Source organism: Crotalus tigris, unplaced genomic scaffold, assembly GCF_016545835.1.
Source record: "Crotalus tigris isolate CLP2741 ecotype Arizona unplaced genomic scaffold, ASM1654583v1 scf7180000017736.1026742, whole genome shotgun sequence".
In the NCBI taxonomy this organism is placed as follows: Eukaryota; Metazoa; Chordata; class Lepidosauria; order Squamata; family Viperidae; genus Crotalus; species Crotalus tigris.
The window spans coordinates 80,517-96,256 of record NW_024096602.1 but is presented as its reverse complement, the minus strand read 5'-3'; the positions used below and the strand labels follow the sequence as shown (position 1 = coordinate 96,256).

Below are 15,740 nucleotides of genomic sequence, written 5' to 3'. Positions count from 1 at the left end.
CTGCAATTAGTAGATTTATGGGAAAGTACCTGTTATCCTTTAATTGAAAAGCATAAAAACTACAGAACTGAATCTGCTCCTTCTATTTATGTAATAGCCAATCTATCTACGACAAAGTTTGATCGATGGAGTTGTATGACGCCCTTGCCTTGTTTTATGTAGGCTGTCAGCTCTTAACTGGGACTGAAGTATCTAGGTAACAAAAATTGATATAATGACTTAATGCGCCTTATTCTCTTTGAGCTTCGTCAGTTTAGAACATTTCTGAGAGAAAAATGTCTGGAAAATATCAGGGAGTCATTTATCAACCTGTTTTCATTAGCATACTGCCTAGGCCTGGAAAGGATTTTTTCTTCTTTTTTTTTTTAGAAAGCAGGATGGTACAATTTATTCCAGGTCTCATATTTCTTCGATGAAGGGAGACTTCTAATACAAGGAAATGCGGAAATATGGTTTCCTTGCTCTGCTTTAGTAAATAAAAAGCTGGGAGAAAGATTACTGTGAATTTGCCGTTAATAATGGAGGAAGGATCTCGGCAGAAGTACAATCTAGTGAAATAAAACTGCTTTGAAATTGTTTGTTTTGGGTGCTTAGCATTCGCAGATGTATAAAGACTTCTGTCTGGGGTGAGCAGAAAGGGGGAAATAAAATTGGAGTTTGGATGGGGTTATTTATAGCAGAGTTGGATCCCTCCGATGATAGAATTGCTCTGCTTTCCATAGGCTGGACAGAGGGAATTAGCAAGCTTGCAACATTTTGGGCCAGGAAGGCTGCGGAAATGCTTGGTGTGTGGCATCATTTGTTCTGCCCACCATGAGAGGCTAACTAAAAGAAGAGAGAATAATATCGGAAAGGCAGTTTCGTGTGAGTGTATTCTTTCTGCATGAAATTTTTATGCATCACTTAGACGACACACAGTGCACCTAATGTATAAAATAAATTGGCGCATAAATCAGGTTATGAGAAGCATGTAACAAGCATGCCTTTTGCCCATAGGAACCAAATCTGAGCATAGGAAAAGTCTCATTTTAAAAAACAGCAACTGAATCGCCAGAATCAAGCGGTTGTTACCTTCTCAATTTACAGGTAGCACTGCTTGGATTGTTATGGCACATTAACAAAGACAAAAAGGATGGGCGGCCTTACATTTTATATTTCATCAATACATGTTTTATGGTACCTTTATGCTAGGAGCAAATTTCTAATTGCATCAATGAATTGCGGTGTTGATCACAGGAGAGATTTGTGATGGATAATTAAAAAGAAACCACTTGCATCACAGTGTTGTTTAGATGTTGTTCCTGTGGAAGCACTGAGTGTCCTGGCTGTTTTGGTTTCACAGTGCTGTGAAATTATTACAACATCAACATATCTTTCCTATTAGGTGCAAAAAACCAGGATCCAGGATAGAGTTCAAAAGCACTGCAAGTTTATTCCACTCAACCTATACATAAGAATCTGATCTGAAGAATCAGTGAGAATTGGCGCCAGATAAGAGTCAATGGGCTTTAAGGGGGAGCGGGATTTAAGTCTCTTTTGGGGGTGTAGGGATGCTAGATTGATGGTGCATTTGACCCCCCCTTCAGGATCTGCCTGGTTATCTCCTACATCTCCCTTTGGAGATAACATTTGCCCCACTTCCACATGCTTTCCCAAGGCCTGGGGATCCCGGAATGATATGGAATCCATCAAGCAACTGCTCTGATTGTTGTTGATGGGATGTGTGGAGGATTATTGGTTTTTGTACTTGGGTTTTACTTTTCCAAGCTGCCCGAAGTCATCAAGAACGGGCATCCATATAATTTTTTTTAATAAATAAATACTGAGCACCATAATGCCAATTTTTCCCTCATCCAAACTTTGTAAAAGTCAATTGCCTTACACTTTTTTTGATATTATGCATAGTTTAATTTGGCAATCCTTCAGAGCGATGAGTATTATTGATTCTATGGACAAAGAGGTAGTCAATGAATTGCATGGATTCTCACTCTCTGCTAAGCCATGGTTTGGTCAACTGTGTTTATTTGAATAAACAATTATTTGGGTTGAGATGGCACGGTAAACCAGGAATTGTGATTTATGCATCCAGTGACTGGTTTTCTATAACACTTAAGAACATAAGAGAAGACTGCTAAGGTCTGTTCTAATCCAGATTTATTGATATTCAGAAGCAGGAGATGGAGAAGCACCTTTCTCTTACTGTCCTGAAGCCAGAAGTAACTCTGAATGTTGAAACTATACAGCTTGAGAGTTCTGATCTCCATTGATTTGTCCAATCCCCTTGTAAGCCATCCTGGTTAGTGACTGCCTTGTAGTAATTAATTCTACAACTTACTTATGGATCACATGAAACTGTTCTTTCCTTTTGTCTGCTTCCAAATTTCTTTTGAGTTAGCTCCACTCCTGGCCCTGTATTTCTGAGATAGCGAGAAAAACAGACAGACTTTCTGATCCACTTTCTCTGGGCTATTAATAATTTTATATGTTTTGGTATTGTTATGTCCACGTTCAGTTAGCCTTATCTTGAAAGGAAGATGTTTGAGACACCCTGACTGTTTGGTTGCCCACTTATGTAGCTTTCCTATCCTTTTTCCAATATGAAAGACCAGAACTTTATACTGTATTCCAGATGCAGGCGTATGATAGGTTTCTATTAGAGCCTTACAATGTGGATCGTTCTATTTTCCTAGGGATCTTTGGCGCAGAATCTGCATTTTTCCAGAGGTCACATGCTACTTCAATATTTTCATGGAGCCATCTGCGTGATCCCAAGGTCTTTCTCATGTGAATTGAACCACAATGGCCAACTCATTGCTTATTCTGTTCCGTCGACATTTGTGAACAAGTTAAACTGCAGAAGAGATGGAAACTCTGCCTTCATATTCATAAAATAATGCATTTAGCAAATTTCAGTAGATTGGCTCGCTTGTTTGAAAGAGATTTCTAAGCTTGAAAAGTTTTGACCTTTAAGCAGCAGTTTTTCCAAGCACATCTGGGCTAACCAGGGGTCAACTTAAAACCTTTAATATATGAAGTAGAAGTGTTAATCCCTCTGAGCTGTGATTCCTCCATCCTCTTTGTTTCGCTATTCTGAGTACACAACAGGTAGTCAGTCTAGTGAGGTTACAATCTTGATTCCGTAGCAAAGAGGTGGGGTGGGTTGAGATGAATTTTTCAAAAACCTAGCAAAATATTAAATATAATATAGCTAAAAATTGCATTCACAACTGTCCCATTGAAAGAGCTGTGTAGCTTGTCTCTAGTGTGAAAAACTTCCCCATGCTTGTTCTTCCCAATCTTAGCCGACTGCTAAGATCTGTATGGGTAGCAATCCTGCATAATTATGATTCTTTTTCAAAGGAGCTGAGGTTAGGATCCAAAGAGTTGATTCAGAGCTTGCCACATGCTTTCAAAAAAGAACAAAGCAACTTTTGATATTACGATCCTTTGCCAAATCACTGAGTTTCAAATTTCCCTCCGATCCAGAGCAGTTTGTCAAGGAGCAGTTGGGCGATACTCTGCCTTGTGCTCAGCTCTGTTGATAGACATGAATTGCCCCTGTCAAGGTGCTATTCTTCTGAGGATGACGCGAAGAATTGTCCATCAAAACTGACAGACAGCTTTTGTCATACCAGCAATGTCACTTAGGAAAGAATTCACCAACTTCTGGACTAGCTGGAAGATACTGCAGGAGGTCCAGCTAAGCAGGCAGCTGGTTTTGAAAAATGCATAACAAAGAAGTGGATTAGAGACATTTAGTAAATCTAATCTACTATCCGTACCGTGTAGATTATTGGCCAAGATAATTTTGACTGCGGCTCCTATGCTTTGCTGGAGGGCACTGTGAAGAATCATGTGCATATTGAACTATTTTGTTTCACCAGGTGACTAATGGAAAGTAGATAAGCCATTTCAATTTTATTCTTTTGAATTTAATCTCTCTTGAACTGAACTCAATTTCTAAGCACTACATAGATTTATCCGTGTTGTCTGCCTGCCAGCAACAGAGGACTAGTTTGCCATTTTAGGATTACTGTTTTCAACGTATTATTCCAATCTGTTATCCTGAGATGGGTGGTTTCTTATTCAAGTAACTAAGACCAACCAAGTTTGTCTTTGTTGAGATCAGCTTGGCATAGATACCTGTTAGGCACTTAGAGCAATATGTAAGGGGAGTATATACTCACTACAGCAACTCTTCCTCTCTATCCCCTAAGATAATGGCCATAGGTTACGGGATGAAGGGTGGAAGCACTTAATTCCACACAAACTCAAGATCCATGTCAATTGTGTAGGTGTATAGTTTTGCAAGAAGTAGAGCCAACTGAGAAGATAACCATTCATTTTGTTTTCTCAGTAGTTGGGAAACTAGGAACTAGCTAGAACTGGACTTCTGCCTAATGTTTTGATTACCAATCAGTATGATTTTTAAGCCATAATGTTCATTGTAAATCAACATGGCCAATATAATAACATCCCAAGCTCTCCAAGGAGACCTATTTTGGATTCTCCCTGGGGATCAGTTTGCATCAGGCATGAAGAATCAGCACTACACATTAAGTTCTAGTCAAACTGATTTACTGCTCATGCCTACACAGAAGAATCTAGTCAACTAACGGTCAGCAATAAATTGGCACTATATCAGAATGATGGGAATTCAAGAGCAGTAGACTCTTTATGGGAACATAACAATTCTAGACTGATGGCTTGCTTGACTCTGCCTTCAGGCTCTGTCTGTCCTTCTCCTATACACTGTTACATTATTTTGTTTTAATTGTAATAGGATGATGTTGGTTGCTGATGCTTCAAGCAGGCCATCTTTCCAATATTTGTCCCGGTGTCTTCAGAGGGTTATTTTCTATCCACTTCTCTGACAACCTCCCTACCTTTTACATTTCAAAAGAAAGCATTTGGAGAGAATTAGAGAATCTGCAGCCTCTTAAATGCAAAGTGGCTTGCTGAAGAAATAGATCATTTTAATTTTGAGCAGTAGCTTACATTTCTTCAGAAGCACTTTAGAAGAAATTTTTGCGTAACATGCACTGCTTAATTCAAAACAACAACAACAACACAAGATGCAAACCAACAAACTGAGAAATCATGTTGCTTCATTAATTAGGATTTTTTTTTTTGAAAATAAGATTCGGTCAGTTTAACATTCAAACAAAGCAAAACAAACAGGAGACTTCTGTTTGTTTTGCTCAGAAGAAATGATAGACGCTTTACTTGGGCCTATTATTAGGTTAACTAGGAATGATAAACACATGAGGTCTATAAAAAAAAAAAGAAGAAGAAGCAAACTACTTAGAGTAAAATTGCTCTAGTTTTACTATAGAGCTTTTAAAGAGGCCCCTGCGATCCCTACTCTGCGATTAGGACACTGAAACGGAAAGCATTAGCATTGAAGTGTATGTATATTTACAAGATGTGTGTGTGTGTGTGTGTGTGTGTAAGAACAGGTGGTGCAGTAGTTAAGACTCAGGGCTAAAAACCAGGGAACTGGGAGTTCTAGTTCCCTCCTTAAAGACAAAACCAGCTGGGTGATCTTGAATTTCTCAGCCCAAGGAAACAGACGAAGGCAAAACCATTTCTGAAATCTGGCCAAGAAAATTTCATGGACTTGATTAGGCAGTTCCCAAGAGCCAAAAACTGACTCAAAGACATTCACACACACACACACACACACACACACACACACACACACATTATATGTATAATCTTAGCCGAAAGTCCTGGGGATGCAAAGCATCCATTATGAGTGGGAAAAACACCCTGATTTTTATAAGTTCACAATTCCATTGTAGTATGTGCTCCCATCAACAAAAACAACAGAAAAATTAAATTTAGCAGGATTGTGTTAGGATTCTATTACACCACCCTCTCATTCTACAGCAAAATCTCTCATAATGTTGGCCTCAGTTTCGGTGCATGATGAGAGCTGAAACAATTAATGAACTATCTTTCCTCTCTCCCTCCCTCTCCCTTCTTTCCTTCCTTCCCACTGATCTTCCTCCCTCCCTCCCTCCCTTTCTTCCTTCCTCTCCCTCCCTCCCTTTCTCTCCCTTCCTTCCTTCCCACTGATCTTCCTTCCTTCCTTCCTTCCTTCCTTCCTTCCTTCCTTCCTTCCTTCCTTCCTTCCTTCCTTCCTTCCTCCCTCCCTCCCTCCCTCCCTCCCTCCCTTCCCATCTACTTAGTGGTCATGTATACAACATGATACACAAACTTATCATACTACTTTGTTGACAGATACTTTTTTTTCTGGATGAATATAGGGCCTCCCCCCCCCCTTTGGTGACTTTTAAACAACGATGTGCTATGGTGTGGAATTTAGAACAACAGTCACGGTGAAACGAAATACTGTGGGGTCCACCTGATCCGATTCTCCCAGTGTGGCTCTGTAAACTCTCAAGGATTGTGGCTCGCCTGTCCTTAACCCAACAAATGAAAGACAGGAGTCCTTGAAAACGTATGGCCAAAGCCAAGAATATGCACCGAGAAGCCTTATTCTCATTTTATTTTCTTGCTTTCTCTCGCAGAATGTTTAAGCAGCAGGCCCCCACAGCACAGGCCAATATAATTAGTAGCTTAATTCCATCTCTGCACTGGCGTTGTAAAACAACAGTATGTCCCAGGTGTGAGAAGGTTAAAATGAGAAGTACCCGTAGTTATGAAGCTGCAATAATGAGCTTCTTTCTACTTACCATGGATTTGGGTGATATACAACTTGCAATTAAGCACGGCTTGGTGATCCAGTGATTAATGTATATACAACTGCTAAAGGAGCTGTGTGGACACCCCCCCCCCACATCCTTCTTGATGTTTACAGCTGGGTACCTATTAACAGGAAGATGGAAAGGGCCATTTACAATTCAGTAACCTTTATGACAGTGAACTCTTTAATCAGCATTTTATTTCCTTTGTAACGCTTTAGTCATCTACAAATGTCAGAATAAAATAGGGCCATGAAATATTTAGGATCGGCAGGTGGAAATTGACTTCCCTAATTTAAGCTGCCCGGATCTTTTCATCTGGTTGTTTGGGGACCCCTTACTTTTTTTTTTATTGACGGGCAATTTATCACTAAATGCTCCCCACCCCGCGTTAGCATTAGCCCAGGCAAAATTATTCAAATCTTAAATTCCCCGACTGCGTAATCTGGTGCTCCTTCCAGTAACAGGTAACAAAAAAAGATATTCGGATAAATGAATATGCCGATAGGTGTACATTCAAAATGATAATAAAGTTATTATTATTATAATTATTAAAGCAGTGTCTAGGGTTGAATTAAATTTATGGGGGGAATGTAAGTTTTGTTTTTATAGTGGAAATTGAATAGGATATTCCGTCATTTGACCTGAGATTACAAAGGTGTCCAATTTTTGGTTCATTCATTCATTCATTCATTCATTCATTCATTCATTCATATTCCGCAAACATATTCAACATACTTTCCTCCTCTTTTTCCCCATAGCAACAACCCTGTGAAGTAGGTTGGGCTTAGAGAGTGGCTGACACAAAGTCACCCAGGTGGCTTTCATGCCTAAAGCAGAATCAGAACTCTCAGCCTCCTGGTGATTGGTCCAGATTCAACCATTTGGCTTTTATGGCTAAAGTTGAGACTAGAAAGTCATGATCTCCTGATGATTGGCTCAAAGTCTCCCAACCGGTTTTCATGGCTAAGGTGGGACTTGAACTCACAGCCTCCCACTTTCTAGTGCCTTAACCACTCAACCAAACTGGCTTTGTGAATGGCTTTTGAGTCTAAGGAAAACAAAATCAAATATAGAAGCATCTTATCGAAGTCAAGTTGTCAGATAAATAGTGGACCTTCAGTACTATACTAGAACCTTACTTTACTATGTAAGATTTAACTAAAATTATGGCTCTATTCAGAATCAGAAGATAAAATTATGGGTTGATCTATGTCAGATTGTACTCTTTAGTACTTCTAGCCTTGCTTTGTTCTGCCGAGCTAAACACTATTGTAAAATAGACAGATTAAATAAGTTCATTGTGAACTTATTCAAGATGGACAGTGATTAATATTTATATGTTACTTATATGTAAGGGTGTAGGTCTATACACATGTTGTATATAGTATGTTTATATGTGTGTTACGTATATGTACACTTTGAGAGCAAGCAACTAAATTTCATTCTTAAGCTGTGTCATTGTGCCCACAGTAAAAAATGACAATAAAGGTTATCTATCTATCTATCTATCTATCTATCTATCTATCTATCTATCTATCTATCTATCTATCTATCTATCTATCTATCTATCTACCTACCTACCTACCTACCTACCTACCTACCTACCTACCTACCTACCATATGCCAAGGGCGCTTCTGTGGGCAAGATTTGAAAACAAGACCTAGCTAGGGTTTGGGGTTGAAGCCATCTAGAATTCTGCCATCCCGTTTTATGTAATATCTGGGACTCTCTTAATCTCCTGGGACAGGAATTCAAAGGGAAAAAAGGCGCATCTGAATGAATAACCCAAGAGGGAAACCAGATCAGGTCCTTAGCACTGAGTCCAACATCCAAGCTGTCACCGGAGAGCCAGTTTGGTCTAGTGGTTAAGGCGCCAAGCTAAAAGCCAGGAAACAGAGAATTCTAGTCCCACTTTAGGCATGAAAGCCAGTTGAATGACTTTGAGCCAGTCACCAAGAGATGGGGAGTTCTAGTCCCGCCTTAAGCAGAAAAGCTGGCTGGGTGATTTTGGGCCAGTATCTCTCTGTCAGCCCAGCCCAACTCAACTCACAGAGTGGTTATTGTGGGGGAAATAGAAGGAGGAAGGAATATGAGGTACAGTAAGTTTGTCACCTGGTGTTACCGTATATGCCGGCGTGCAAGGCGACCCGGCGTATAAGACGACCCCCGTCTTTGTCGCCGGGCCGCATTCCTAGGACGTTGTCTTATACGCCAGAAACTACCAGTATTTCCGGCGTATAAGATGACTCGGCGTATAAGACGACCCCCGTCTTTGGCGCCGATTTTAGCACTTGCGGAAGTCACCTTATACGCCGGCATATACGGTATTTATAAAGAATGTAAAAAAGGTAGGATATTACGTATAAAATAAAAAATAACTAACTAACTAAATAATGTGTTATTTATAAAGAATGTAATAAAGGAGGGATATTAAATATATAAATATTAAATAAATAAACAACTAAATAAAGAAAGCATGTGTTATTTATAAAGAATGTAATAAAGGTGGGATATTAAATATATAAATATAAAATAAATAAAGAATGTGTTACTTATAAAGAATGTAATAAAGGTGGAATATTAAATGTATAAATATAAAATAAATAAGAATGTGTTACTTATAAAGAATGTAATAAAGGTGGGATATTAAATATATAAATATAAAATAAATAAAGAATGTGTTATTTATAAAGAATGTAATAATGGTAGGATATTAAATATATAAATATAAAATAAAGAAACAAATAAATAATATTTTATTCATAAAGAATGTAATAAAGGAGGGATATTAAATATATAAATATAAAATAAAGAAACAAATCAATAAATAAAATGGAAGACATCTCTGTCTAAATTCTTAAGAATCTTTGAACCATCTTCCCGAAGAACATATCTAATGAATTTACTCATTATAATATCCAAAAACCAGATTTTGAGAATCAGTTGAGTTGTAGGCTCCATGCCAGAGAACTGTCTGACTTTCAGATCAGAAGTAAGTTTTTTCTGAGAATTTTATTTAAGAGCTCCCAGAAAGGGCCTCATTGGCGGAACAAATACTTTCCAGGGATCTGAAGATCTGTCTCCAATCATTCTTGCTTTCTAGCCTGAGATGAAACTTAACAACAACAACAACAACAACAAACTCCAGAGAGCATGCATATAGTGACATATACATAAGTTATAACATGTTCATAAAAGTAGCACACTTTCTAACCTTATCCCAATAAATCAGGCCTAAGAATACAATGAAAAATTGGTGGATAAATAGAATCTAATTTACTACAGTATATAAGAAATATACTCTGACCATTTATTTGCCAAATCATTTAGATTGAGCATTGCCCTCCAACTTTTACTTCATTAATTAACTGTTCTGTTCTTGCCAGCTACCACACAATGTTAGACAACATTTTATTTACATGCCCATTTTTAAATTTCCAAGAAGCTGTAATGATTTAAGAGGCAATAAAAGAGAAAAAAAAATAGTTCTTTGTCTGGCAAGTTTTTATTTCTCCCTTCAAATATTGACGAAAGGGCAGTCTTAAGATTTATCACATTTTGAGTACAATGCATTCTTGAAACATTATATTCCAGAGTTTATGAACAGAGGAACACTCTTTATCCTAGGAGGTGATTGGAATTCTCTTCCTGGATACAATTTTGGTACAACACATCATACCCACCAAAGAAGATGTACAACATGAGTGAGGGTGATAGATATTAAGTGCAATTTTATGAGTAGCCTTCACATTTTTCTCTCTCGTGTCAACTGAAGCTGCTCTGATATGTTCAATTAAAGCCCAGCTGACTTTGGAATAGATAGCTACTCCTTTTCAGCTTGGTCCGTTAACTAAGTCCTTCCTCCATTTTCCATCATGGGCTTAGCTTGTCCAGGATGAAGCTCCCGGCTTGGCCCAACCCATGAATTGGATGGAAACTTGACAAGGTTGATTGTCCTTGTGCAAGAGACTCTTCCTAGGAATTTTGTGCATCGGATTTATCTCAATCCAATTGCTCTGGTCTCACTCTTGTGGCTGCCACTGATGATGACCACAGACATCCATTTTTCCTTACAGCTTATTTCATTCTGTCACATCCAGGACTGATCATGCACTGTGTGTCATACTTTTTAAACAGTGCTGATGGAAATCCCTGGAAAACAACCATGAGGAGGGGAGGAAGGCAGACCTGAATCTCTTGTGCTTGCTCAAGGATTCAAGCCTAATCCCCTGCTTGATTCCTCCTCCCTGCCTGGCTGGGTGTTTCCCAACAGCGTACCTTGCTCTGCTTTTGTGGGGCAAGAAAGCATGCATTATTCCCCCCTCCAAAAATAAAATAAAATAAAATAATGCTGAACCAAGCCAGCTGATGGAACTGGAAACAATTATCTTTACACTGTCTTTCTTCTTTCGAGATTCAGGTGGAAAGTTGCACAGTACACTTCAGTTGAAGTTATTCCTTCTGTATTATTAATACTTTCCATCTTGGAGACCATTAAGTAAATATTTGTTTGGCCTGCATAGATAAAACTTTACTTGAGCGTGGCATTGGATAAAGAAATAATTGAGACTTGATTCTCCGGCAGTGTTTACTTCCTCCCCCCTCTATCACTCATTAATCTGTTTAAGATATTTACATGGGCTTTTCCTACGTCCAACAAATAACTGTAGTTGTTTGTTGTAGTACAATGTGACCTCACCCATGACAGAATCAAAGAGTTATCCAGCAGTTATTACTAACCACGGCGTCTTTGCATTTCAGAAACTTCTGCTGCCAGGGAAGGTTTCTTGTAACCCTTGGCCAGGATGAGATAGCTAAAGGGACTTGAAAACAGTTTCCTTGTATTACCTTTTAATAAGGATGAAAAAATAGATCTTCTGTGTCAAAGTCATATTAGCCTTTGGTAGGTTGGGAAAAGTGTTTTTTTGAATGCAACCAGAACCTTTGGAGTCCTTCCTTCCTTCGTTCCTTCCTTCCTTCCTTTATTATTGTTACAAATAACTCAAGGCAGCAAACATATCCAACCTTCCTGCTTCTATTTTCCCCACAACAACCCTGGGAAGAGAGTTGAGCGGAGAGTGTGTGATTAGCCCAAGGCAAGGCAAGACTTGAACTCACCATCTCCTGCTTTCTAGCCTGGCGCCTTAACCACTAGACCAGGGGTAGGCCACCTTGGCTCTTTTATGACTTGTGGACTTCAACTCCCAGGATTTCTGAGCCAGCTATGCTGAGGGGAAAGGGAGAGGTTTCCAAGCTGAGCCAGGGTGGCTCAGGAATTCTGGGAGTTGAAGTCCATGAGTCATAAAAGAGCCCAGGTTGCCTACTTCTACACTAGACCAATCAGGCTCTAGATCTGCATATTAGTATATCACCTAGAATCTGCTGGGTTTGGGACTTTGCCTTTCTGCAGACACAGTCTTGAACCCTTGAAAGCTAGAGATGTTAAGGGAACGAACAAGCCAGAACACCCAACCCTGCCCCCTCCACTGGTGTAGGGGTGGACATTTATGTATAACATGACAAACCCACACATGCACTCTCTGGACAGGGGTGTTGACTTGTTACTTATTAGAAGGACCAGGGGTGACATGAAGCAGTGTTCCAACATCTCAGGGGCTGCCACAAAGAAGAGGGAGTCAAGCTATTCTCCAAAGCGCCTGAAGGCAGGACAAGAAGCAACGGATGGAAACTAATCAAGGAGAGAAGCAACCTGGAACTAAGGAGAAATTTCCTGACAGTGAGAACAATTAACCAGTGGAACAACCTGCCTCCAGAAGCTGTGAATGCCCCCAAACTGGAAGTTTTAAAGAAGAGATTGAACAGCCATTTGTCTAAAATGGTATCCTGCCTAAGCAGGGGGATGGACTAGAAGACCTCTGAGGTCCTTTCTGTTATTCTATTCCATTACACCAGAATATTGGCTAAAAATAAAGCAAGGACCGTCCTCTCTGGGTCCAGAAGGGGTTCCAGGAGAGGGTAAGGACTCTTCCATGCTTCTTTAGGCAGAGCTGAGTCTGCTCAGTCTCTTCCGTAAACAGTCCTCATGGAGGACGGCAAAACCCAGCCCGGAGTCCAGCACCTACTTTCCAAAACAGGAATTCTGTGCACATTTGTCACAAGTTGTTACCCCTACATTGGAGCTGGCGCCATGGACCTAATCACCCAAGGCCAGGCTGTCCCCAGAGGTTGCAGGTGCTCTGACTGACTGGGCTCCCACCTCCCTGCCTCTCCAGCCTTCCTCCCTCCCTCCCTTCCTTTCTTTTTCCTTTTTTTCCCCTTTCCGAGCAATTGGTGGCTGCCCTGGTGCTAAGCGTTGCCTCCTTTTAAGTCGGGCTATTTAAATGTTTATCCTTTCTTTACTACTTGACCTTTTCTCTTCCTCTTACTCGGGCGCTCTTCGCCTAGCTTGCCTTTTGTATTTCATGAGCTCAGTAAAGCGTGGCCTTCTATTCCCTTGTTCTGGTGTTTTCACTTAAGACCAGGAATGATGAGCAAAAGGTTTCAGGCTCAATCCTTGAGCAAAGGGCCGCTGTGACAGGGATTATTATTTATTTGTCATCTTGGATGTAATAAGCTGTAGGTACAGCATTCAGAGGGCTTGATTTATTGCACTGTCAGCTGGTCCTAGCAGGGCGTCTGCCGTAGCGCGAAGATGGATCCCACGTTGTCAGCTCGGTCGATCTGTCTCTGCCAGCGCCGGGCGCTCTCTCCTAACACATTCCCATTTCATGCCAGAATACATAAACAATCTTTCATTATTTTGATGCCTTTTTCATATTTGTTCTTTACAGAACATAAAGTTTGAATTTATGGGTTTCCTTTACATTATTTCAACACACTCCACCATTTTACGGGTTGATGGTTTAACGCGCCGAAATTGGCTGCCAGGTGATTTAGTTATTTTGGCTTTCGGGTTTTATAGTTATTTAATATCGTGGGGTGCTGAGGAACGAGCAAACGGCGGTGGGGAGAACGGATTGGGTTGGGGGGGGAGGGGGCTGATCAGCAGAATTTGGCCAGGGCTAGAAATGAAGAAGAGAAGTAAAATCCATCTCCGGTTAATTTTTAATTGCCCCACCTCATCCCCAAATCTTGCCTGCTTAATATCCCAATGACATTAGACTTCCTTTAAACAGAGGGGCACAATAAACTTATACATAGAAAAAAGAATCTAATTAAGTAGCCTGCAAATTAATTTCAACCACAGTTTTGAGACTACTCCCATGAACGGCAGTGCATCAATGAACTGAATTTTATCTCAATGTCTTTTAAGGATGTATCCCCACTGAAATGTCTGCTTGAGCTGAGCTACTGCTTACAGCGCCTAATATTGCTGGAGATTGTTTTTAGAGGATGGTGCAATTATGTGATCTAATTGTTTATAGGCAGGGATCTGACAGAAAAAAGAAGAATGTCTTCTATCTTAGGGAAAAAAAAATCCATCAGATATTTATCATTTCATCCTGCGTCCATATACTGTACATATATATTCCTTGCTGTAGGCGCTACTGTTTTTAATTGCAGGTGTTCCCTTACAAGATGCAGCTGCTTCTTTTGTGTACAATTTAATCTGTTGGCAGAAAGACCGACAAATAGGTTCTGGAAGATGAGGAAGTCCTTGGCAAGAAGGATAGAATTATAAAGCCGGAAGGAGGCATTTAGCCATCAAGCTGAGCTCCATTTTGCCTTTGGGAATGTCCATCCACAGAAAGTAGAAATCTGTTCATTTCAACGACTTGAAATGAACATTTTCCCCTTCTGGAGTTTTTAGTTTTCAGCCACTGCACGCACCCATTTTGTTCTAACGTACATAATGGCATATAAAAGGTTGGTTGGGAAGAGTCCTGAATGTGACCTTTCATCTCCAATAAGTTCTGTTGGATTTTTTTATTGGGGAAAAAGAGGAACACTTGGGCTAGATTTAACAGATGTGGACCTTAGATACACAAATGCAAGATAGCCTTTCTCAGCTGTTCCTTCTTTAAGGCAGCTTTCATTAGGACAGATGGGAATATGCTGAGCTCACATTACACACCCCGGGCCTGTTTTTCACTTTTGCAAAGAAAACCCAAGTTAATTAATGTGAGAAATTCGTTTTGAATCCTTGCCTGCTTGCTCTCTTTTTCCTTATTTAAAGACGAACACGCCGAAGCTCCTTGTTGCCCGGGAAAAAAGCCTGCTTGTCACTCTGACCTGCTCTTTTAAGTGTCTGATGTGTTTTCTCAGAGTAGTCTGTGAATAACATTGCACCCAGCTAGCAGAGAAATGGGGAGTGATAGCAGAATTAATATCTCCAAGCATTGATAATTATATATCAGAATCTAATTTTTAGCACAGAATATGTGTTAATGACAGAGGAGAAAACAAAAAGCGCTCACTTTTCCCAGCAGGATCCAAAGTGTCATTTATTATTTCTCAGCTGGGTATCTATCAGGTTTATGGGTTAATTTTTCTGGAGAGTGTTATTTATGGGTTTTTGTTTGTTTTCAGCCATCATTACTAACAATACGGTTAATAGCAATCATTTGTTATCCGGCACCAGTGGTGATGCTTCAGATGTAAGCAGTGAACTGAGAATACTCATTTGGGAGCTGAGTCAGGCTTTGACAGGGCCCATTTATAACAAGCTCATTCCATAATGTCCAGCCTATTAATAAAATTTTGTTGCTGTCTAATTAGAGATGTCGGTATATGGTAGTCTGGCAGGCGAGGCTCCTTCGGTTTTTCCTTTCTTTGGTTGCCTGGTGCACAAGGATGTTGCGTTGGGTTGCACCGAGAAGAAACCATAGATCACGGGGTCCAACTTTGGCAACTTGAAGATTTGTGGACTTCAACTCCCAGAATTCTCACCTCCCAGTTCATAACTGACTGGGAATTCTGGGAGTTGAAGTCCTTCAAGTGGCCAAGGCTGGACCCCTCCCAGTTCATAGCTGACTGGGAATTCTGGGAGTTGAAGTCCAGAGGTTTTCACGTGGTCACGGCTGGACCCCTCTGCTTTAGATCGTAGATTCACAGGGCTGGAAAGG

At 40.1% G+C, this 15,740-nt stretch overlaps 1 protein-coding gene across 6 annotated transcripts in view; it reads left to right on the top strand.

Moving 5' to 3' along the window:
• The window catches only part of LRMDA (leucine rich melanocyte differentiation associated), a 172,125-nt gene that overhangs the window by 119,254 nt on the left and 37,131 nt on the right, over positions 1–15,740 (top strand). Inside the window, exon 4 of one of the 6 annotated variants that reach the window (XM_039339610.1) lies at positions 2,691–2,917. The exons of the other annotated variants lie outside the window; for them this stretch is intronic. Coding sequence (XP_039195544.1) covers positions 2,691–2,766 — 76 coding nt within the window. The 3' untranslated portion in view covers positions 2,767–2,917. Of the gene's footprint in view, positions 1–2,690; positions 2,918–15,740 lie in introns of those variants that run through there. 6 annotated transcript variants of the gene reach the window in all.